The 26746-nt window shown below is 35.4% G+C and overlaps 1 protein-coding gene and 1 pseudogene across 1 annotated transcript; one reads left to right on the forward strand and one right to left on the reverse strand.

The window, feature by feature from the left end:
• Nucleotides 1-2642: 2642 nt before the first annotated feature.
• On the reverse strand, nucleotides 2643-3614 carry LOC117715776 (taste receptor type 2 member 116-like). The gene has a single exon (XM_034512626.1). It carries the CDS (start codon nucleotides 3612-3614, stop codon nucleotides 2643-2645), a length of 972 nt encoding a protein of 323 aa, XP_034368517.1.
• A 19569-nt stretch (nucleotides 3615-23183) lies between these two features.
• LOC117715777 (taste receptor type 2 member 42-like) lies at nucleotides 23184-25970 on the forward strand (annotated as a pseudogene).
• Nucleotides 25971-26746: the final 776 nt, after the last annotated feature.

Genomic DNA, 26746 nt, shown 5'->3' on the forward strand with positions numbered 1-26746 from the left:
GAGATATGTTATCATGACTGTGATTCAAAAGATATTTTTACATATATAATATTAAAGTTATTATTGTTAAAAATATAGGTATCACTAGTTGAACACAGTGACAGTAAGAAAAAGAAATGGATTTGGAAGATGCATGTGTTGATGAGGCCTGCCTGGGCAAATTGAAGGGAAATAAGGAATAGATACAATAATTATATATATTTTAATATGTATGAAATTCTCAGAGAATAAATTTTAACTATAATTGGCTAAATCTATCGGGGTCATAGACCTCATAGAAAAGCCTTCATCACAACTTTCTGAGATAACACAATTACTGTCCACATTCTAAATATATATTCTTATACACAGAAAGTCTATTTCTCATCCATCAACAAAGGAACTTCTCTTAGCAATAGAAAGAGATCATTACAGATAAATGTAATGGATCAAAATGCAGAGAACAAGTGATTCATGATTCCCATTTCTGACTGATGCATCTATAACAGAATTCCTGCACTAAACGGTCTGAGAGCACTGTTAAAGACTGGGCAGAAAAACAAAACAGACAAGAACTCTACTGTGAAACTGAACCTCCTAGAAATGTGATGGAAGTCTCCCATGAAGTCTCAAAATGACTTCCTAAAACAAGCTGAACAGGAAAAATACCAACAAAGAAGCTACTGTTGAAGAGAAAATTCTCAAAGGACTCCAACCCCACAGAAAGAACTACATGAAATTAGAATATACTATGAGTGTGGGAAAATAGTCTTCCCAGTAATCTCTAAATAAGTTATCTAATATGAAGTGGCCTTCCCTGAGAACATATATACATAAGTTAGCATTATACCAACAGAAATACTGTAATTATTTAATTTAGGAAAATGTGTGTGTATGCAAATGCACATATATGTATATATATAAAAGAATTAAAATGTTCATGAATATGAGAGAAGGCAGTGATAGAGTACATAGGAGGGACTCTAGGTAGAAAAGGAAAAGGCAAAAATGCTGGCAACAAAATACCCTGCTAAGCCTTTTCATTCTCAGACTCTTAGCTCTCTCACATGAAAAAATAATTTACCAGACATATAAGAATGAAACGTACAAAATGCACAGATTATCTGCTTCAAAAATATCAAAGTATCTGCTTTTATATGAAACACTCACATTTTATTGAATCTCATCTGTTTTTTTCATAAAATATCTTTAAATGGTGACCAAAAAATAGGTATTTCTTGAGCTTTTGGTTAAGATTGAGACAGAAAGGATGTTTATAAGATGTTTCTAGTTCTTTAAGTAAATAAATGAATAAATAAATAAATAAATATAGCCATTATATTAGTAGAACTAAAAAAAAACTTAAAAAACAACAACAGCAACAGTAACCAATGACTTGAAGAATTTCATTTTAAATGAAGTATAAAATTTCTAAAATTATTGAATATATTAAAAAGTTAAATTATAATTCCTATATTCCCATAAATTTAAACCACGCTATAAACAGAAATAATGTAATCTTTTCTTCTTCATATCCTTCTTACATATAAATTGTTACATATTTATATGTAATTATATAAGAAACATAAATTAAAAGTTTGCCTTCTTTATGAATTTACATTTTTACATTGTATTATGAATTTACATTTTTACATTGTATTTGTGTTATTCAATCACATGTAAGCATATAAAATAATCTACATTTATTTTCTGTTCATCAGTTACAACTTACTCTAAATTTTTCTTTCTATGACAACCTGGTTGTTATTTCACCTAATAAAATGCAGATACATGATGCTATAATGTATTTGAAGCTTATAAGCTTAATCATACATTTTACATGACGAACAGCCTATATTATTTCCAGTAAACTATATGAGTTATGTCATTTGTTAAATTAAATTTAAGCTTATAAATAAAAATATGTGTAAGTGTTGTCCTAGTTTGCTGTCTACTGGTGTGAAAAATATTATGACAAAAAGAAAGTTTGGGAGGAAAAAGTCTATTTCAACTCATAACTCACTCAATTTTGAAGAGATGTCAGGGTAGGAAATTAAGAAAACTATCTGGAGGCAGAATCAGTTGCAAGGGTAATGAATGAATGCAGATTGTTTGCTTGCTCACCATGCATTGCTTAGTCTGCTCCATTATAAAACCCATCATCATAGAGCTGGCAAGACCCATTGTAAGTTGGGCCTACCCACATCATTAATCAATCAATAAAATATTCAAAGACTTGCTGACTACACAATTAAATGGATTTATTTTCTCAATTGAATTTCTTCTTTCAAGATGATCCATGTTGTAACTAGTTGTAAAAAATACCAACCAGAGCAGTTTGTAAAATTATAAAATTCTGTGTTAAAGTATATGTGTAAATATGTATCCTGCATTTAGATTTCTTATTCTGATATATTTAAAAGGAATTAACTGTTATAAAATGAATGTTTGTTACAATTATTTCTTGCATTGAAATAATCTGCACTTTTAAAAGTTTTGTAATTATATATTAACAAACATAATTTATATGTGCTTCAGAAAGTAAAAAATTTTAGATATCACTTATTCAAACAACTATCTTGTAAGTTGAAGAAATAACAGTCTTTGTATAATTCAGAACTGAAAATTTATAAGTTCAAGAATTTCTTGTAATCCATTTTTCTCTAAGATATGCAAAATGATTCACATAAATGAACCCAAGGTCTGTGCACTCTAGAGTTCCCATCTTTGTGCCTGCACCTCAGCCACAGGAGTACAGAGAGAGAAGCCTTTCTCAATTTAGCATTGCCTAGAATCAGGACCCAGGAGTGCACCGAGGGAAAAGCAATTCTAACAGCCTGTTTGATAAAAAGCCCCAGCATTCTCTCCAGAAGCAGAGAATCCCAGACTTTGATAACTAGGAACAGAAAGAAAATAGAATACATTAAGATGGAAGCAGTCAATGTCTGCAAGGCTCTGATGTGGGCCTTGGTGCTGGCATCTCTGCATCCTTGGGCACTGTGTTGCATCTTCCTCTGATGTTTCCAAAGGGAGAAGAATAGCAGGAGAAATGTGACCAGTGACACAGTAAATGGTATGAACACAAATGCAGTGTTGGCAAAGGGAAACAGCATAGAAAGCTGTTTATTCAAGACCAAGCTTTTAGACATATTTACCTTGTATCCAGTCATTAAAGTGTTATCAGGTGTATTAATAACTACAATATTTAAGCACAATAGAAGCAAAGACATTATCAATGTCCCTGTCATTACTTTTTTAACTCTGACCTTTAAATAAAAGAAAATAGTGTTGGAAAAATTTGCTACCTTGACAAAACAAAAGATGCTGAGACTTGTAGCCAACCAGAGACTAATCTGGTTGAAAGTTGTTGCTACACTGAGTATTATCCTAACAATTCTCTCTGTCATCCATTGTCCTGGGTAGAGCATATCTAGCCACCAACTCACTGATACTAACCACAGCAGTGCAATTCTGGAGATGGCCAGAGCAGTGAGGATTGGATCCACTGAAGAGATCTTTCTTCCCTTGACCAAGTCCATGATGTTCACCACTGCTATGAATCCATTGCCAAAGTTGCCCATTATAAATTCCACACTTAGGATGACTATAAATGTGATGTGTAGAACACCATTCATCTTCACTTGGAAGCTTCAACTTCTATTGTCATTACTTAAGAGTCATTAAAACATGCTGCTAAAATGTTCTGCATATTCAATAAACAAAGCTTCATATCATGTTCCCTTAAACTACTTACAGTTCTCATACCAAGCAAGCCATTAAACCTTGCTAATGATTTCATTCTTTTCATCATAAAAGTCTTGTATTTCCCTAAAGAGAACTGACTTCCATCCAGGTGTTATACGCCTTACACATGAGCCTAGAGGCATTGCAAATTTTCATGGAGGAAATATTGATCTCTTGTGCTGAGAAGCAAATGAAGATATATTTATTTGCATTGTTTTGCTCATTTTCTTCTTATATACATATGTTAATTTGTTAACATGAGTATTAGGTAAATCACATGAAATGTTTATTCTTTACATAAGGCAGCAAAAATCTGAATTTATACTTAGTAATTCCTTAGTAACACGTCTTTAGAAACTTTTGAATCAGCTAGGTTCCAGCCTAAAGATAGTGAGTGAGTCACTCATTACAAACTACCCAGAACCCAATAATCTTATGAAAATCATGATTTATCAAAATATCTGTACTGAGAAAATATGTATTCATCATTTGATTTTATGCAAATAAATGAACATGGCAATATTCATGCACTTACTATTTGAATACAAAACCCATTTTGTCAACATTATTTTTTTTGCCATTCAGCATTTTTGTAGCTCATGCATGACACTCTGACAATTTTAAGATGTTGTTTAAAAAATGCTAGTAATTATAAATATTATAAAATTGACTGCAAAGATTGTAAATTGTACTACATTATCACTGTATATGAAGATTGTGTGTGAATATCATTTCAGTCTCAGGAAGCACTCACTAAGGGGAATGAGCCTTTAAACACAGCAGAATTTCTTTGCATTTTCTGTCTCACTCTTCTTCCACAGGATACATTTATCTATAGGCACCAAGGACCTATTGATTTATCTACCTTTCCTTTATTATGCCAACATCAGTTTAGTCATCTTTACCATAGGCATGAACATACATGGCCTAACAAAATTTGAGAGGAGTAACAACATTAGCTAGTTCTTCCTTCCTCTTTAATAGGTAATATGCATGTGAGGGCTAATAATACAATATGAACATTAACTAATCAGTAAAATATGCATCATAGTTATTCTGGTGTATATGATTGACCCCTCTCTCAATTTCCTGAATCAAGATTAATTTCTTTTTAAATGAGAAATACAGAGAAATTTTGAGAGGTAGCTAATTAGCTATAATCATCTCTTTAACTATGATTAAATAAATAAATAAATATGAAGAGACTATATGAGACTAATTTTCCTTTGTTCAAGGTTAAGAAACCTGGAGAAACTCTAGCAGGGAAGCAATGGGCAAATTTTCACAAAAATACTAAACATTAGATACACAACTATTTCAGTCCACGTAAAACCAAGAGGCTGGCTCTAACTTTGATACTTCCATGTATCAAAATGAACACTGAGAAAAAACAAACAAACAAACAAAAATAAATGTAAATAACCCCGATGTTGAGTTTCTGTAGAGTAGATGCTGGAATGGCAGATCCCTGGATTTTCATCTCAAGTCTGTATTGAGGACAGCCTGAGCACTGGAGGACTTCCCTGAGCCCATCACTGTACTTTTGATTCTGAATTGGATACAGCCACATTTAGGTTTCACCTGAACAAAGGTCCTGTAGGAAGATAGTTTTCTTTGTAGGTCATGTGAGAAAGTGAAAAATTCACTTCATCAGACAGACATATTGTCAGTCACTTACAAATTATTGTTCTATATTGGAGGACATAGAAAATACTTCCATTTCGTGTTAAGTTATTCATTCACAAGAAGAGAGAGAGAGAGAGAGAGAGAGAGAGAGAGAGAGAGAGAGAGAGAGAAATAGAAAAAGAGAGAGATGTATCTCTCTCTCTATCTCTCTGTGTGTGTGTGTGTGTGTGTGTTTGTGTGTGTGTGTTTGTGTGTGTATGTGTAGAGCCAGGTTAATCTCTATGAGTTCACAGCCAACCAGATAATCTACATTAAGTTACAGGCCAAACAGGGCTAAACAGTGAGATTCCGGACTCTAATATCAAAGACTAAATAAATGAATGACATTGTTTCATGATTCTGAATACTTTTCTGAAAGTTATTTTCACATGCATTTAGATAATTAGAATTTTCAACAATCTTATTCTCTTTCTCATTTCTTTTCAATTTTGTCTCATTTTTCGTTATTTTTTATCTTTTCCCAATCAGGTTTTATACCATTTTAATTGCATGCAAGTATGATTACCCATATTATTGGGGTTCCTTATAATCTTAAAGGATAGGGACTATGCAAGGGGCTCATGGATATGGAGAGCTTTTGTGGCCACTTGGCAAGATTATGACATTAGCCAAGGACAGGGAAATGGGCTTTAGGCAGGAATCTGACATTGGGCCATGACAGGGAAGTAAGTTATGGCAGGAATCTAATTTTAGGCTAAAACAGGGAAGTAATTGTAGTCAGGAATCTAAATCTTAGACTAGAATAAAGAAGTAGACCTCAGGCATGAATATGACTGTGCACTAGGACAAGGACATAGGCTCAGATATTGTGGTTATCCTGACAAGTTCTTAGAAACAGTGATCAAGGGGGTGATCACAGACTTTGCTTATTGCCTTGGTTGTTCCTAGACTATTTACATTTAATGTATTGCTGGTTCCTCAACCTAGAACTGACCTAAATGCTTGCATGTAGTTAAAATGGTTTAAAAGCAAATTGAGAGAAAATAAACCCGTCTTCAATCTCAGATTTGGCTGGGGTCATGCTACAATGTTCTCTAATCCTCTTTTTTCTCTTTTAATCCTCACTCCTGAGCTGGAGAACCTGTTGACTGACTGAGCTGGCTTGGTCTGATGGCGCCTTAAAGTTGGAGCTTCAGTAGCGGGGTACAGTGAAGGACATCGTGGGAAATGGAAGCACACATGAAGTTAAGTAAAGAAGATTTGGGTCAGTGGTGATAAACCTTGTAGAAGAACAAGGTAATGATAAAAGGTGTTTTGTGTATGTGTTGAGAGTTACGCTAAAATCTAGAGAAGCGGAGGTAATTGTCATAGACGCTTTTAGTCTTTGGACCCTGAAGAGAGGTAGTTTAGACCTTAGACATGAGTTTGAGAAAAGCAGTCTTCGCCCTACTATCTGTTGATGCTTTGGAGAGAGAGAAGGAAAATGAATGTAAGCTGTCTCAGAGCTCTCCTAGGAACAGGCAGAGGTCAGGACACATTCTGTCTCCTCTCTGGATCCTACTGGAGAAACGCTTAGTTTGGGATCCCTTAGGTAGGATACCTGGGTCTCTTTCGTGGGATCTAGTCCTCTTTCCTCTCTGTTTATTGTCTGTCTTTGGTGCACTAATCTGTCCATGTTTGTGTTATGTCTGTGTTTTCATTTTGTTGCTTGAATGTTCTGTGTTTCATGATAATGGTTGAAACTTTATCTGCTGGTTGTTAAGTTTTTAACTAGTTTCACGAAAAAAAAGAAGAAAAAGTAAAAATAAAAAGCAGTTTCAATTGGCCTTTGGACCCCTGCACCTGTAGTTAGGAGTCTAGTACACCTGGAGAAGCCCTGGCAGGGGCTTGTTGTCTGTAAAAGCCACTCTTAAAAGGAGTTATGAGATAGTAATTGGCTGAGACGTCATTTTAAGCTTACCACAGAAGAACATAAATCTCTATTTGATATTCTTGAGAGGGATGTAAATCCTAATTCCCCTCAACAATTAACTAATGAGGGATGAAGAGAACACTATTAGCCAACAACAGATACATTATACAGACTGATTGATGGCTGTTTCACAGCAGTCCTTTGGCAAGAGGGACCATTAATGTGGATTCATATTTCCTCATCTCCAAGTAAAGTTTTAAAACCCTATTATTAAGCTGTTGTGTTAATACAGAATTGTAAGATAGAATTTAAAAAATATTTTGGAAAGAAACCTGATGAAATATTTATTCTTTATTCTAAACAGCAGTTAAATTAGCTATTACAAAATACTAATAATTTGGCCTAATGTGTGTGCAAACTTTTCAGACAAAATTGATAATCATTATTCAAAAGACAAGTTGTTACAATTCTCTATACATGCTTTTTTATTTCCTGTAAGCATATGCATGCAGCCCATAGTGTGCTTATTGTATGGTTCATCTCATGGAAAAACAGCATATATAACTAGATCACATGTTCATTGTCTTTGAGTTTTCCCCCACTTCAGCACAAGTAATTGAAATACGTGCTGTAGCCACTGTTTTTGAAATGATGAAAAATCAAGTTTTCAATTTATATACTGATATAGCCAATATATTGCTTATGGTTTACAATTACTTGAAACTGTTCCTTCTTAGATACTGCTAATTCTCATTTTGAAATTATTTATGCAAATACATCTCAGTTTAAGAGAATGCACTGTTCCTTAATTTATAGGACATTTAAGAGCTCATACTAGATTGCCAAGAACCCTTAGAACAATACCACAAGAGATTTGTATATCAGGCAGATTATAGTGCTTACACAGGAACAATTAGCCAACAATTTCATTCTTTACATAAAAAAAATAGTAATACCTTCAGACAACAATATACTATTTCTAGAGAATGTGCAAGTCAATTGTAAAGACTTGTCCACATTGTCCTTAATTTGTTCCTGTACCACATAATGGTGTTAATCCTCGAGGATTTATACCTAATCAACTATGGCAAATGGGTGTTACTAATATTTCTAATTTTGGAAAATTAAAATATGTACATATGACTATTGACACCTTTTCAGGCTTTCTAGTTGCAACTGCTTTAACAGGAGAAGCAACTAAAAAATGTAACTAGTTATTGCCTACATTGTTTTTCTATGCTGGTGGTTCCAAATCAGATTAAACAAATAATGAAAATGGCTATTACAGTCAAGCATTTGTCATGTTTTGTCAAAAATTTGATATTACCCATATTACTGGGATTCCTTGTAAACATCAAGGATAAGGTATTAAGAAGCAGGTATTGTGGAATTTTAAAACAATATCTTCATAAAATAAAAAAGGAGGAGTTATATCCCCATATACCACAAATTTATTTAAATCATGTTCTTTTTATTTTAAAAATTTTAAAACTTGCATGCCAAGGAACTCTCTGCTGAGTGTCTATGGCATCCTACAAGTAGGCATACTTATGCCTAGGTGAAATGGAAGGATCCACTTACAGGCATATGCCATGATCCAGATCAGGTGTTTAATATACAGAAGAGAGAATATTTGTGTTTTTTTTTTCTGTAGGATGCTAAAGGAGCATGGTGGCTGCCAGAGTGATTGGTGAGGCATGCTGATGCTGAGACAAAGAATGATGCTGACCTCTTAGCTTGCTGAATGCCCTGACAGTGGTGACTGGGAAGCTATATTGGACATATGTTCCTGACCCACCTTTGTTTGCCTATATCCAAGATTGGACAAGCTGCCTTGCTTCAAGCTTTAATACCTTGTGGGACAGAGAATCAAAAAGAGAAGGTATAATGACTGAACTATTTTCTTTAATATAACCAGTTATTCTGACTCAATCATGTACTGGTCTAGAAATCAATTCAATATTGGAAATAACAGTCTTCATTTGGAAAACTGGTTATCACATTTCCAGAGACATATTTGGAAGTTAACTGTAGCTCTCTATGATGTTAAGAATAGATAAAGTTAGTACAGGATTTGGATTTCAGACAAGTTTTAGTGCATGTGTTAAGGCTCTTTTAATTGGTCATGTTAAAATTACTTTTATTTCTTCCACAGTATTTATTGTAAATTGCATTGATTGTACACTTTCTAATTGTGTTAGTGTATGTATCTGGCATGTCTGTTATGGTGGGCTATCAACTAACTTTTGTATTATTGCCCATGAGTATTACAGGATCTTGGTATTCTGAAAAACATTAAAGTATTGGAAGAAGTGAGTCGGGCTTTAAGCAGATGCAAAGGGGTAGTGGGCTTGATTATTGCTGGCATAAGCTTTAATTACATTAATTGCTAGCACCACTGCTTCTGCAATTGCTTTGACACAAGAAGTTACAACAGCTGCTTTTGTTAATCATTTAGCAAATAATGTTACTTATGTTTTGAGTATTCAAAAAGAATTAGATAAGTGTTTGGAACACGAGATTGATGCTCTTCATGATATATTTAACCACCTATGCCACAACTTTTGAAGCACACATTGTAGTCAATCTATCTTATTTTACTGAATTTTATCCTTCCAGGGGTGTGCCGTGCATGACTTCTCTATCTTTACACTACATTTTCTGATAAATCTACAGGTTTAATAAAAGAAGTCCATGAATATATGATCCTTTCTCCTGCCTTCAGAGTTTCTAAATTGTTTTGTTTACCATGTACCAGTTTTACTATTTGAGTTTGATATGTGCTTAATGGTCTCCCAGACAGTAAGAACAACTTTGAAATAGGGGTCAAATAAAGTTAATTTTAGGATTTACCAAAAAGGCTCAGACATTCTTTTTCAGAAAAAGACACAAAATAAATCATAATACAGAAAGTCCCCAAAATATAACACACATGGACCAATAGCCAAAAGTTATATATTAAACAGTTAACTATTAGTGTTTGTTATTCACAAAAAGATTGATTCAGATATTTTCTGTTTCACTGAAGTGATTTTATACTGCAAACATTTATAGCAGGCTATCATATAATAAACATCTCTACTTTGGAGGGCAAATATATTAAATTCTTAAATGTGAGGTATAGGCTTGATAAAAATATATTCTGTTTATATTTTCTAATTGTGACTGAAATTATAACTCTGGACATGAAGTGAAATCAATCACATGATCTGTCTTTAATATTAGTCTCTCTTTGTTCTGTGAAACCTGTATACCTTAGCATCTAGCTATTAGTCAGTGATGAAAAATCTGTCTGATTGCTAGCATGTCAGAACAGTAAGATACCTTCAACATCACAGCCTGACTCACTTCTCCCTCTCCTTGCTGATTCCTTATCTCCTCTGTGGACTGCCCTGTCAGCAAGGACCCTAAGGCCTTCTTTCTCTGCCCGGGAAATGCACAGGCATTACCTGGAAAGGTGCATTCCAGGTAATGATACCAAGTTTATTCATAAACCCTAAAGAAGGACAGCTCTGACATGATATTATAATTTTATACACAGTACTGAAAGCAACTTCCGATCATCCTGTCTCAGCCTCCAAAGTAGATAGAATTACAGGCTATAACCATCAAGATCAGTTCACGCTATTAGGTCTTTTTCTACAAATTTTCAACTATTTTTCATTTATTTCTTTTCCATGTGAAAGCTGTATGTGAGATAAAATATATGAAATAAAATACATAAAACTGTAAGCAATATATATGTATATATATATATAATCTCACTGCTTTTAGGGCTTTATATATGTTTTGTCTTGTATTTTATATATTTCCAGACTATATTTGTTGCTCAGTTGCTCATGTTCCTTTATTCTATGCCATCTTTCTCTCTCTCATTTTTTGAATCACTTGATGTTTAATTATGAACTACTTCAAGATTGTTAAAAATTCATGCAGTCTTGTATTCATGTATTAATGTTAAAAGTCATTAAGAAACAACATGAAGATGGGAGGCCAACAAGTTTTTAGCTATGCATGCAAGCCAAGATCAAGCCCCCATCACTGTCTATCAAGTCTTTTTTTATAATTCCTCCAAACATCACATGTTCTTCACTGGTCTTGCCTCAGCACATGTCTTGCCTCAGCACATGAGAATGTCTCAGCTGACATCACCCTGCCAATCATCCTGAGTCCACAAAAGCATCAAGAAACTGCAACACACTGCCAAAAGTTTTTTGGTACATTTCTTTCTATGGAGTCTCAACAAATGGAGCTCAACTATGCAACGTAAGGTGGACCAATACATGTCTGTCATTAGTGAAGAATCCTTCGTCACACGTCCTTTCATGTGCTTGCTTTAGCAGAGCATCCCTTCACCTGTGTCTCTTCAGCAAAATGCTCTTTCACATGTTTGCCTTAGCAAAACACCACCCAACACAATTGTCTTCCCAAAGAACCCTTAAGTTTCCACTTCAACCTGGTGTATTACAAATTGTGATAGGAAATTTTCCTTTTATTGAGTGCCCTAACAGGATCCTAATACTTTATCACAGCCTCTATGGGGAACTAATATGGAAATACCTTTTAAACTTATATTAGTAAATAACCCTGTTGAGATGATTTTTAAACAGAAATGATTGCTTCTGAATAGACCAAACCAATCGCTCAGAATGTATTGGAGCTGTTCACTGGTAGTACTACCTATCCTTAACCGTTATGTGTATCTTGAATATAACACAATTTTCTAAACATCCTTGGATACAGTTGAAAACCTGGCACTTGAAGCAGGCAGGGACTTGAAAGTTAACACTACTTGCGTTTCCAGTGTAGAATTCTCCTCTACTTTTCATTTGGCTGCTGTTTCATTTTGCTTTTCTTCTGTTTTCTTTTAAACATTTTTTATTGGATATTTTATTTACACTTCAGATGCCATCCCCTTTCCCCATTTCCCCTCCCTAGAAAACCCCTATCCCATGCCCCCCTTTTCCTTTTGCTTTTATACAATTTTTTAAAAATGCTAATCAAAGGCTTTATAAGTTTGGTAATGCTCAATCAGAGGTGTAACCCAATACCCAACCTAGATATATATCAAATATCTTTGACTGGTGGAGACACGTGAACATCTGCCTCCATGTCCCCCCCCTTTCTCTTTCTTTCTCTCTCTCATCACCTAGCCTCTCCTCTCCTTCTTCTTCTCTCCTTAATCCTTCTCGTCCTCTTGGTACTCCACCCACCTTAGCTCTTCCTACATATCATCCTTCCTGTTAAAATAAAACTTCTATCTCAAAATACAATTAGAGCATAATTATGCCTATTTGCACCAGTGAGTTACAAGATAGTCCTAATACCCAGTATATCATTTTGTTGACTAACCAGAACCTCTGTCATCTCTCCTAACTAAAACACTTAGTTCTGAACCTGGCTTTTTTTCTTGGCTTTAGAAGAATGTCAGCTGAAAACCATCCACTCAGATCTTTTCTCTCAAAGTAAATTGCCAGGATTGGCTATGAGACTATAAGTTTTCAACCCTGTCAGAAATCCAGAATGACTAAGTTAACTGAAATTATGGGAAGCACAAAGCACAGCTTCTAAAACTTAGCCAATTTATAGAGACCTCTGAACACCTGGACACTCCCTAAGCTACAGAACGTTGGAGCATCAAATCTTCAGTCTTCTGGCCCAGGATCATCTGACAGACCTTAGTGATGCAGAATTATTAAGGGCTGATTACTCTGTCTAGGCAGATATAATCAGTTGACTATTCTGCAAGTGTGTCCTTTTCTGGACAGTAATTTGTCTGTAGATGGAAAGAGGCAATTCTTGCCTAATGGCTGTCTCCGCACAAGTGGAGTAACTCCAGAGATGCTCAATTTCTTCTTCGAATCCAAGACAGGATGCTGTCAGGAGCAGACAGGTCTCTAATCAAAATGAACATTAATATAGAAATGTTTGTAATGTCAATTCTGTGGACTTCTGATGTTTTGAAAACCAACTATCCATGTAAGGTAATCTGGACTGTTGTCCATTTACTCCTCTCAGCTATTTCTAAATAAAATATAGAAAACACCCTAACCATAAACTCAAAGCCATGATTTTGCTATGGTCCCTTTACTAACAGGCTAACCATCTCAAATCAGTTAAAAAAAGTTAAAGACTGGGTCTAAGACTTGTATTCCTAAATGTGTTATACAAGCACATTGCCCATGAGAGTATGAATATTCATCTCACTTTTGTATCAATAAGAAGCCCGTACCAATGAAAACCCCAAACTTGAAATCAAAGTAAATTTTGTACCATTTAAGAAAGTATAACTTCATTTTAAAAAACAATTATACATATTTCTACCAATAGGTTATATCTGTGCAATAAATCCTAGCTAATCCTCCCTGTTCCAACAAAACCACTACTTTTCCCGAGAAAGACAGCCCAATATTAACCACCTTAGTCCCCAAGCCCAGGGAATAGGGGCACTGAGTCTTCATTAACTTCTTCAAGCTGATTACGTGCTTTGAGATATTAGAAGGTGGGGGTGGGGTGGGGAGAGTAAATTGATAAGCCTCTGACACTGTGTCTTCACTGCATCCAGATGGAATTCCAGGACATCAGAGGTTTGAGCAGGTCAGCTCAGCTTGCTTGATGAGTAGATACACCAAGGCTGTGTATTCTGCAATATTCTGTGTATTCTTGTCTTAATTCTCAAGACAAGTTTTAGTATCAAGATAGTTTCTTTTTTTAAAGAGGGTTGACATTTTATTAAAGATGTTGGTTCTAACAACTTCCCCCCCTTTTTAATTGGATATAATATTTACATTTCAAATTTTATCCCCTTACCCAATTCCCACCACCACCCAGGAACCCCTTATCCCATTCCCCCTCCTTGTGCTTCTATGAGGTTGTGATTTTCCTGTTTCTTTTCTTTTTTTTTATTATTTTTTTAAAATAAATTTCAGATTTTATCCCCTCACCCCATTCCCCCCACCACCCAGGAACCCCCATCCCGTTCCCCCCTCCTGCCTCCACAAGGGTGTGCCCCCACCTATCCCTCACTCCCCTTCCGCACCCTCGAATTCTTCCCTGCTTGGTGTTCAGCCTTCATGGGACCAGGGATCCCCTCTCCCAGCCATGCCCGATAAAGCCATCCTCCCCTAAGTATACAGCTGAAATCATGGGTGCCTCCCTTTGTGCTCCCGGGGGTTGGTGGTTTAGACCTTGGGGAGCTCTGGTTGTCTGGCTCTGTTGCTCTCCTCTTGGGGCCACCAATCCTTTCAGCTCCTTCAGTCCTCTAACTTCTTCATTGGGAGCCCTTGATCAGATCAATGAGTAGCTGCGAGCATCCTCCTCTGGATATGTCAGACTCTGGCAGATCTTCCAGGAGACAGCTGCATCAGGGTCCTGTTAGCATGCACTTTCTGACATCCATATAGGCGTCTATCTTTGGTGACTGCACATGGGATGGGATCAAGGTAGAGTGGTCTCCCGATGGCCCCTCCTTGACTTTCTGTCCCACACTTTGTCACCTTATTTGCTCTCTTGAGCATTCTGTCACTCCCTCCAAGAAGGACCGAGGCATCCACATTTGGTATTCCTTCTTCATGAGCTTCATGTGGTCAGTTAGTTGAATCTTGGCTATTTCAAGCTTTTGGGCTAACATCTGCTTATCAGTGAGTAAATACCATGTGTGTTCTTTTGTGATTGTGTTACCTCACTCAGGATGATATTTTCTAGTTCCATCCATTTACCTAAGAATTTCTTAAATTCATTATTTTTAATAGCTGAGTAGTAATCCATTGTGTAAATGTACCACATTTTTTTTTTAAATCTATTCCTCTGTTGAAGGACATCGGGTTCTTTCCAGCTTCTGGCTATTATAAATAAGGCTGCTATGAACATAGTGGAGCATATGTTCTTGTTATATGTTGGAGCATCTTCTGGGTATATGCCCAGGAGTGGTATAGCTGGGTCCTCAGGTAGTGCTATGTCCAATTTTCTGCGGACACACCAGACTAATGACTAAGGATGTTGAGCATTTCTTAAGGTGCTTCTCAGACATTTGAATTTCCTCAGTTGAGAATACTTTGTTTAGCTCTGTACCCCATTTTTTAATAGGGTTAATTGGTTGTCTGGAATCTAATTTCTTGAGTTCTTTGTATATAATGGATATTAGCCCTCTATCGGATCTAGGATTGGTAATGATCTTTTCCAAATCTGTTGGTTGCTGTTTTGTCTTATTGCTAGTATCTTTTGCCTTACAGAAGCGTTGCAATTTGATGAGGTCCCATTTGTCAATTCTTGATCTTAGAGCATAAGCCATTGGTGTTCTGTCCAGGAACTTTCCCCCTGTGCCTAGGTATTCGAGGGTCTTCCCCACCTTCTCTTCTATTAATTTCAGTGTATCTAGTTTTATGTGAAGGTCCTTTATCCACTTGGACTTGAGCTTTTTACAAGGGAATAAGAATGGATTGATTTGAATTGTTCTACATGCTGACCTCCAGTTGATCCAGCACCATTTGTTGAAGATGCTGTCTTTTTTCCACTGGATGGTTTTAGCTTCTTTGTCAAAGATCAAGTGAACATAGATGTGTGGGTTCATTTCTGGATCTTCAATTCTTTTCCATTGATCTTCTTGCCTGTTTCTGTACCAATACCATGTAGGTTTTTTTTTTTTTTTTTTTTTATCACTACTGCTCTGTAGTACAGTTTGAGGTCAGGGATGGTGATTCCCCCAGAAGTTATTTTATTGTTGAGAATGGTTCTCGATATCCTGGGTTTTTTGTTATTCCAAATGAGTTTGCAAATTGCTCTTTCTATCTCTATGAAGGATTGATTTGGAATTTTAATGGGGATTGCATTGAACCTGTAGATTGCTTTAGGCAAGATGGCCATTTTTACTAAGTTGATCCTGCCAGTCCAGGAGCATAGGAAATCTTTCCATCTTCTGAGATCTTCTTCAATTTCTTTCTTCAGAGACTTGAAGTTCTTGTCATATAGATCTTTCACTTGCTTGGTTAGATTCACTCCAAGATATTTTATATTATTTGTGACTATTGTGAATGCTGTCATTTCCCTAATTTCTTTCTCAGCCTGTTTATCCTTAGAATAGAGGAAGGCTATTGATTTATTTGAGTTGATTTTGTATCCAGCCACTTTGCTGGAGTTGTTTATTAGGTTTAGGAGTTCTCTGGTTGAAATTTTAGGGTCACTCAAGTATACTAGCATATCATCTGCAAATAGTGAAATTTTAACTTCTTCCTTTCGTATTTGTATCCCTTTGACTTCCTTTTGTTGTCTAATTGCTCTAGCTATGACTTCCAGTACTATATTGAATAGGTAGTGTGAGAGTGGATAGCCTTGTCTAGTCCCTGATCTTAGTGAGATTGTTTCCAGTTTCTCTCCATTTAGTTTGACGTTGGCTACTGGCTTGCTGTATATTGCTTTTACTATGTTTAGGTATGGGCCTTGAATTCCTGATCTTTCCAAGACTTTTAACATGAAGGGATGTTGAATTTTGTCAAATGCTTTCTCAGCATCTAGTGAGATGATCATGTGTTTTTTTTTTCTTCGAGTTTATTTATGTAGTGGATTACATGGATGGATTTTCAAATATTGAACCATCCCTACATTCCTGGGATAAAGCCTACTTGATCATGATGGATAATTGTTTTGATGTGTTGTTGGATTTGGTTTGTGATAATTTTATTGAGTATTTTTGCATCAATATTCATAAGAGAGATTGGTCTGTAGTTCTCTTTCTTTGTTGGGTCTTTGTGAGTTTTAGGTATGAGCGTAATTGTAGCTTCATAGAACGAATTGGGCATTGTTCCTTCTGTTTCTATTCTGTGGAATAGTTTGAAGAGAATTGGTATTAGGTCTTCCTGGAATGTCTGATAGAATTCTGCACTAAAACTGTTCAGTCCTGGACTTTTTTTGGTGGGGAGGCTTTTAATGACTGCTTCTATTTCTTTAGGTGCTATGGGATGTTTAGATGGTTTATCTGCTCCTCATTTAACTTTGGTACCTGGTATCTGTCTAGAAAATTGTCCATTTCATCCAGATTTTCCAGTTTGGTTGAGTATAGGCTTGTGTAGTAGGATCTGATGAATTTTTTAATTTCCTCAGTTTCTGTTGTTATGTCTCCCTTTTCAGTTCTGATTGTGTTAATTTGGATACGGTCTCTGTGACCTTTGTTTAGTCTGGCTAAGGGTTTATCTATCTTGTTGATTTTCTCAAAGGACCAGCTCTTGGTTTTGTTGATATTTTGTATTGTTGTTTTTGTTTCTACTTGGTTGATTTCAGATCTGAGTTTGATTATTTCCTGCTGTCTATTCCTCTTGGGAATATTAGCTTCTTTTTGTTCTAAAGCTTTCAGGTGTGCTGTCAAATTGTTAGTGAATGCTTCTCCAGGTTTTTTTTTTTTTTTTTTTTTTTTTTTGTAAGCACTTAGAGCTATGAGTTTTTTTCTTATTACTGCTTTCATGGAGTCCCACAAGTTATGATATGATGTGTCCTCCTTTTTATTAAATTCTAAATAGTCTTTAATTTCTTTTTTTATTTCTTCGCAGATCAAGTTATTGTTGAGTAGAGCATGTATGTAGGCTTTCCAATTTTTTTTTATCTTTATTAAAGACCATCCTTAGTATGTGGTGATCTGATAGTATGTATGGGATTATTTCAGTTTTCTTGTATTTGTTGTGGCCTGTTTTGTGACCAATGATAGGGTCAATTTTGGAGAAGGTATCATGAGGTGGTGAGAAAAATCTATATTCTTTTGTTTTGGGATGAAATGTTGTATAAATATTTGCTAAATCCATTTGGTTTATAACTTCTCTTTGTTTCCCTGTGTCTCTGTTTATTTTCTTTTTCTATTATTTGTCCTTGCTGAGAGTGGGGTGCTGAAATCCCCTACTATTATTGTGTGAGGTCCAATGTGTGCTTTGCACTTTAGAAAGATACTTGTATAAATGTGGGTGCCCTACCATTTGGAGCAGATATGTTCAGGATTGAGATTTCATCTTGGTTGATTTTTTTTTTTTTTTGATGAGTATGAGGTGTCCATCTTTCTCTTTGTTGATAACGTCTGGTTCAAAGTCAATTTTATTTGATATTAGAATGGCTACTTCAGCTAGTTTCTTGGGACCATTTGCTTTGAAAATTTTTTTCCAACCATTTATTCTGAGGTAGTGTCTGTCTTTGTCACTGAGGTGCATTTCCTGTATGTAGCAAAATTTTGGGTCCTTTTTATGCATACAGTCTTAGTCCATGTTTTTTAATTGGGGAATGGAGTCCATTGATGTTATGATATATTAAGGAAAAGTGACTATTCCTGTTATTTTTGTTATTAGAGGTAGATTTATGTTTGTGTGACTATCTTCTTTTGGGTTTGTTGGAATAAGATTACTTTCTTGCTTTTTCTAGGGTATAATTTCCCTCTTTGTGTTGATGGTTTCCCTTTATTATCATTTTTAGGGCTGAATTTGTGGAAAGATATCGTGTAAATTTGGTTTTGTCATGCAAAATCTTGGCTTCTCCATTTATAGTAATTGAGAATTTTGCTGGGTATAGTATCCTGGACTGGCATTTGTGTTCTTTTTGGGTCTGTATGACATCTGTCCAGGTTCTTCTGGATTTTATAGTCCCTGGTGAGAAGTCTGCTGTAATTCTGATAGGTTTGCCTCTATTAGTTACTTGACCAGTTTCCCTTACTACTTTAAATATTCTTTGTTTATTTTGTGCATTTGGTGTTTTGATTATTGTGTGGTGGGGGGAATTTCTCTTCTGATCTAGTCTATTTTGAGTTCTGTAGGCTTCTCATATGTTCACAGGCATTTCCTTCTTTAGATTACGGAAGTCTTCTATAATTTTGTTGAAGATATTTACTGGCCCGTTAAGTTGGGAATCTTTGCTTTCTTCTATACCTATTATCCTTAGGTTTGGTCTTCTAGTTGTGTTCTGGATTTCCTGGATATTTTGGGTTAGGAGCTTTCATATTTTGTGTTTTCTTTGACAGTTGTGTCAATGTTTCCTATGGTATCTTCTGCACCTTAGACTCTGTCTTCTATCTCTTGTATTCTGTTGGTGATGCTTGTGTCTATGGCTCCTAATCTCTTTCTTAGGTTTTATGTCTCCTGGGTAGTCTCCCTTTGTGATTTCCTTATTGTTTCTACTTCTATTTTTATGTCCTGAATGTTTTTTTTTCAATTCCTTTACCTGTGTGGTTATGTTTTTTTGTAATTATTTAAGGAATTTTTGTGTTTTCCCATTAAGGGCTTCTACCTATTTAATAGTGTTCTCATGTATTTCCTTGAGGAATTTATTCATGTCCTTCTTAAAGTCTTCTATTATCATCATGAGAAGTGATTTTAAATCTGAATCTTGGTTTTCTGGTGTCATGGGGGTATTCCTGACTAATTATGGTGGGAGAACTAGGTTCTGATGATGCCAAGTAACCTTGGTTTCTGTTGCTTATGTTCTTGCACTTGCCTTTTGCCATCTGGTTATTTCTAGCGCTACCTTCACTCACTGTCTCTGACTGGAACCTGTCTGTCTTGTTATCTTGGTTGTGTCAGAACTCCTCAGAGTCCAGCTTTCTCTGTGATCCTGTGATTCTGAGCTGTTGGGTGGAAGAGCTCTTGGGAGTCAAGCCTCTGGGATTGTGAAATCCTATGATCATGGGAGTGCTACAGCTCCTGGGAGCCCAGCTTCCTCTGAGTGTTTTGGGATTGGGTGCAGATCTATAATCTTGGGCATGTAAGTGTTCCTGAGAGTCCATATCCTCAACTGCTCTGAGTGTGGTGGATTCTCTAGTGCTCTGAGTATAGTGTTTCCTCTAGGATGGATCAAGATATGGCATCTTCAATGGTCAAGAGCAACTAGGAATCAGCAACAAGGATCAAGCAGAGGGGGCAGAAGGGGATTATTTTTCAGGAGGACAGTGTCTTGGTGGTTGATGGGTCCTGGGTAGGGAGTCCTCTAGGTGAAGCTCTGGGGCTTCTGGTTTGGGGGAGGGTTCTTACCCTCTGCTCTGACTGCAGTGGTTCCTCTAGGATGGGTCAGATTATTGAATCTCCACAGGGCTAGACCAGCCTCAAATCTGCCCCAGCCAAAAGGACCAAGGGAGAGGCAGAAGGGGATTGGTATTCCTGAGGGCAGGGTTTTGGTGGGTGATGTGTCCTGAGTGCCCTAGGCTCCCAGCTGCAGCTCTGGGGCATACAGTTGTGGAGGAGGGTTCTTACTCATTGCTCAGAGTGCAGTGGTTCCTCTAGGATGGATCAGAATATGGTGTCTTCATGGGAGCAGACCAACTAGAAGTATGCTGCAGCAAAAAGCTGTACCCAATTTTTTAAATGGGTTATTTGGGATTTTCTTTTTGAATTCTTGAGTTCTTTATATGCTATTAGTTCTCTGTTAGATCTTCTAATGAAGATTTTTCTCCTAATCTGTAAGTTGTCAATTTGTCATATTGATGGTGTTCTTTGCTATACAGAAGCATTTCAGTTTCATGAGGTCTCATTTATCAATTGTTGGTTTAGAACCTGAGCCATTGATGTTCTGTTCACAAAAATTTCCCTTATTCCAATGAGTTCGAGGCTCTTTTCCACTTTCTCTTTTATTAGATTAAGTGTGTCTGATTTTATGTCTAGGTCCTTGATCCACTTGGACTTGAGTTTTGTGCAAGATGACAAATATAGATTTATTTTCATTTTCTACATGTCCACTGCCAGTTAGACAAGCATCATTTATTGAAGATGCTTTCTCTTTTCTACTGTAGGTTTTTGGCTTCTTTGTCAAATATCAAGGGTCCATAGGTTTAGCAGTTTACTTCTGTGTCTTCAATTCTATTCCACTGAGTCAAATGTTTTGTCTAATGTACTAGTACTATACATTTTTTCTCATTATTGCTTTGTAGTACAGTTTGAGGTCAGGAATTGTAATTCCCATGTAAGTTATTTTATTATTGGGAATTTGTTTTTGGCTATCCTGGTTTTTTTGTTTGTTTGTTTTGTTTTTTAATATGAAGTTGATAATTGTTTTTTCCATGTTTGTGAAGAGTTGTGGTAGAAATTTGAAGGGGATTGTATTGAATCTGTAGGTTGCTGATGGTAAGATGGCCATTTTCACTATGATACTCCTACCTATCCATGAGCATGGGAGATCTTTCCATCTTCTGAAGTCTTCTTCAATTTCTTTTTTCATGGATTTGAAGTTCTTGTTCAACAGCTCTTACATTTGCTTGGTAAGAGTAATACCAAGACATTTTACACTACTTGTGGCTATTGTGAAGGATATTATCGTCCTAATTTCTTTCTCAACCTGTTTATCATTTATATAAAGGAAGGCTACTTATTTGTTTTAGTTAATTTTATATTCTGCCACATTGCTGGAGTTGTTTATGAGGTTTAAGAGTTGTATGTGGAATTTTGGGGGTCACTTATGTGTTCTATCATATCATCTGCAAATACTGATATTTTGACCTCTTTCTTTCCAATTTGTATCACCTTTATATCCTTTTGTTGACTAATTGCTCTAGCCAAAACTTTGAATACTATATAGAGCAAATAGGGAGAGTGTGGGCAAGCTTGTCTGATCCTAGATTTTAGTGGAATTGCTTCAAGTTTCTCTCCATTTAATTTGATGTTGGCTGTTGGTTTGCAATATATTACTTTTGTTATGTTTCAGTATGTGCTTTGAATCCCTGATCTCTCCAGGACTTTTAATATGAAGGGGCATTATATTTTGTCAAGCGATTTTTCAAAACATAATGAGATTATTATGTTCTTTATTCCCCAGAGTTTGTTTGTATAGTGTATTACATTAAGGGTTTTTCATATATTGAACCATCCCTACATCCCTGGATGAAGCCTACAACAAAAACAACAGAAAGCCCACACACTCATGTAAACTGAACAACTCTCTTCTCAATGATAACTTGGTCAGGGAAGAAATGAAGAACAAAATCAAAGACTTCATAGAATGCAGTGAAAATGAAGACACATCATACCTTAACTTATAAGAAACAATGAAAACAGTGTTAAGAGGAAATGTCATAGTACTAAGTACTTTAATAAAAAAAAATTGGAGACACCTTCCAGGCAACTTAACAACACATCTGAAAGTTGTAAACCAGAAAAAAGCAAACAAACCTAAGAGAAGTAGACAGCAGGAAACAGTCAAAATCAAGGCTGAAATCAATCAGTTAGAAATAAAGAGAATGATACAAAGAATCAACAAAATCAAGAGCAAGTTTTTTTGAGAAAATAAATATGATAAACACTTACTCAAACTAAAGGGTAGAGAGACAGTATCCAATTTAACAAAATCAGAAATGAAAAGAGAGACATAGCAACAGAAACTGAGGAAATTTAAAAATTCATTAGAACCTACTACAAAAGTCTATGTTCTACAAGACTGAAAAATCTAGATGAAATGAATGATTTTTTTTAGACCGTAATCATGTACCAAAGTTAAATCAAGATCCGGAAAATTATCTATACAATCTCACAAGCCCTAAGCAAATAGAAATTGTAATAAAAAACCTCCAACCAAAAAAAAGAAAGCCCTGAGCAGGATGGTTTTAATGCTGAATTCTACTGGACCTTCAAAGAAAAGATAATACCAAAATTTCTCAAACCATTCTCCAAAATAGAACCGAAGGAACCTACATAATTTGTTCTATAAAACCAGTTACTCTGACACCTAAACCACATAAAGATGCAATGAAGAAAGAGAACTTCAGACCAATCTCACTCATGAATATCAAAGCAAAAATACTCAATAAAATTCTCAGAAACCAAATCCAAGAACACATCAAAACCTTCATTCACCTTGTTTTAGTACTCTTAGTCTTCTATGTATTTTTCTTTCTTTAATAGAATGAGTAAAACACTGAAAATTGAAAACAATATATATATATTTATATATATACAATATATATATATATATATATGGCATGACAGTTTATCAAAAACTTTGCTTCAAAAATAAGAACAATGAATTCAGTGAGAGGTAAGCATCATATTTACTCTCAGCATTTGTTGACAACTTTTTAATAAAGAATTTGTTTCTACCCTTTAATTACTAAGACTGTTATAATGTACATTGTAAATTTGATCAAGATTTATTTTCCATTCTAGATTCTTTCATGAATCATTGTTTTCTTGGAGTTTCACCTTTAATATATTACTATGTTTCATAATGTTCAGTTTCTTCATTGGGACATCACTGACTCTTTAATCATAACATCTGACTTCTAATAAACTAAACTGCTTCAGCTAAATTAGATATCTGTTGTTTCTTGATCTGGTTTGTTTGTGGCCTGCACTAAAAACTCATTTGTCACAAAGCTTCATTGATTCTTCATCTCAAAGGTTGTCATCATTGAATCTGGCCCAAACTATCATTTGCCCTTTAAAAACTAAAACTACAAAATTTATTTATTTTCTTTTAGTTTTGTTCTAATACCATCACCTACACAGACACACACACAGACACACACACAGACACACACACACACACACACACACACACACACACACATGTAAAAAGCTGTGTCTCCTCTTACCTATAAAAACATTTTACTTAAAGCAATTTTCTAGCTGTCTTTTAAATCTAAACTGCCACTGTCATGCCTCTAGCTAAAACAAATTAACACATGAAATGTTAGAACTCAAAACTTGGAAATTGATTTAATTGTGAAGACCACTCAAACATTCCCAAAAACTTCTAGAAAAAAACTATAAGAAATTACCAAAGATAAGGCTTTACTCTCAGAAGAATAGCTTTATTTGGGTGACTTTTTGGAGTTTGTTTAGTTCATCCAAAATCTAACCTGTTAGTTCTCCATAAATTCTAAGTCTCTCCAAGATGCAAGTATCACTTCTCACTCTTCTCCTCTAGAAAGATTCTTTAAGTACATACTTATTCATTTTCTGAATTGCACTGTATTTAAAAAAATAGTTCACTTATTCTTTCTGTTGTTGTTATTCTATGTGTTCCTTAATGTTATCTCTTTAAAAAACTTGCTTTTATAAAATGACATACACATAGCAAATACAGTGAATGTTTATGGAATCCATAACTAGAAATTTAGAATTCTCTTAGCACTTCTTTTTAACAGTAACAAAGACATTTGGTTCCACAGAGGGTAGTGTTTCAGGTGAAGCGGAACATATTACAGTGAAAAAAATCTGATTCAAATTTGCATTTTAATATATTTAACATTATCATTTCAGACATTATATAATTGTGAGATTTAAGGACATACAGAGGATGATGGGCACACAGAGACTGTCTTGAATAGAATGTAATATTTCTTTAAAAAGAAGTTTAAATAAAATATGAGTCTGTATTCATAAACAGATCTTTATAGATTAGGTGTGGGACTAAAGTTGAAAAAGGACAAAAACTTAGGACTAAGAACTTTTTTTACATATGTGTGAATCTTGACCCAATGGAAGGAATTTCCAATCAAAGCTGAAATTACAGTAGAAAGAAGCAAGATAAATATGGAAAAGAGTGATTTTCTGTAGAAATTTATTTGAGGACTTATCAGTGAGGCAAGTTACTGGAAGTGTGGCTTCCATTTTTCTATTTAACTGCGTACAGGATTGGATCAAATGTATATGATACTGGTAATATTTATATGATACTGGCAGTTTTTATAACTGAAATGCTCGGGAATGAGTTCATTGGACTTATAAACTGCTCTGACTGGTCAAGAACCAGAAAATCACCTTCATCCTCCTCTGGCAGTTTCCAGAATCAACTCTGTGTTGGTGGTATTTATTAATACAACCATACTAGAACTAGCTCTTCATTTCTATTATTTTTACAGTCTAATAAAAGGCTCTGATAATAATCAATTATATAATCAATCAAATTATAGTCAATCAGCTGTCAATGTGGCCTGCCACCTGCCTCAGTATTTTCTACTTATTCAAAATAACCCACTTCTCCTATCTCTTTTTCTTCCGGTTGCAGTGGAGATTGTGAGGAGTGCTCATTATTTTTCTGTATTATCTCTGTTCTTGATTTTTTATTTTCTTTTTTTGTTTGTTTGTTTGTTTTTCGAGATAGGGTTTCTCTGTGTAGCCCTGGCTGTCCTGGAACTCACTCTATAGACCAGGCTGGCCTCTAACTCAGAAATCCACCTGCCTCTGCCTCCCAAGTGCTGGGATTAAAGGCGTGCACCACCACCGCCCCGTGATTTTTTGTTTTCTACTGCTTGAACTAGTTCATATTTGGAGAGATATTTATGTGATACCCAAAAGCAATCTGACTATATTTTCAGATATAGCTAAGACCATTGCTTTTAAAAAGATAAGTTTTTGACATGATGTGTTTAGTCCCATTTCTTGTGTCTCTAGCATAATTGCTCCTATTATGTTTTTTGTTGGTGAAGCACTCCAGAAGCCTTGTTCTGATTTTGATCACCTTTGAAGATTCCAGAACCAAGATCCACAAGAAGGCCATGAAAATGCTGGTGTCTTTCCTCATTGTCTTTATAATTCACGTTTTTTGTATGCAGGTGGCATGCTGGTTATCATTTTTGTTTCCATTGAACAGGTCAGCTAGTTTTGTCTGGTTAATATTAAACATCTTTCCCCTAACACACTCATTTATTCTCATCCTGGGAAATAGCAAGCTTCAACAGAAAGCAATGAGTGTCCTGCAACATCTTAAAAGTCAGCTTCAAGAGCTGATCCTCTTCCTCCATAGATTTTCCAATCTACACTAGGGGAACAGTCTAACCGGGAGATGGAACATCACTGGTGAACAGTTCTTTTGCTGAGTTCTTTTAATTACTGCTGAACATATATGAACTAGACTATACTGCTTTTCATAAGAAAAACACAATTACACAGTCAGGTTATAACACACAAAGCAACCTTTTTATAATTTGTTTACAAGATAGCTAATAAAAACATATAGTCTCAAACATTTTAAAGAGAATAGTTAATTTACAGAAAAAATATATGGAATTACAATTCACAGGGAAGTTTTATGATTCCTTAGATATCGAAGTTACTTGTAAGCCTCAATAAGAAGAACATGGGCAAAATGTTGATAGGAGATTAAGCAATCTAAAGGTGAAGAGAGAAAAACATCAGCTCACATTTTAAATTATTTTAAAGCTCTCTCTTATTTTATATTTATTTACTTTATGTGTATAAATGTTTTGTCTGCACATATGTCTTTGGATGATATATGTGTCAAGTATCCAGAGAGATCACTAGAAGGAATCATTTTTTTTTCAATTAGAGTTACAAATTGTTGTGAATGACACTATGGGTACTAGGAACTAACATGAGTCCTCTGTCTGGACAAGTGCTCTTCCCTGCTGAGCCATCTTTTCAGCCTCCACAGCTCAGAAACTTTGCTGTGTTGGTAATTTCATAATGATGACGTTAGAGTCTGAGGTTTGTATCATAAGGAAGATGGGCTGGTTGTAATCATATTCTAATATTTGTATACAGACCCAGGTTTTGTTAGAGATTTTGTCCTTTCATGAGA

The sequence above is a fragment of the Arvicanthis niloticus genome, chromosome 9 (assembly GCF_011762505.2).
Source record: "Arvicanthis niloticus isolate mArvNil1 chromosome 9, mArvNil1.pat.X, whole genome shotgun sequence".
Lineage (NCBI taxonomy): Eukaryota > Metazoa > Chordata > Mammalia > Rodentia > Muridae > Arvicanthis > Arvicanthis niloticus.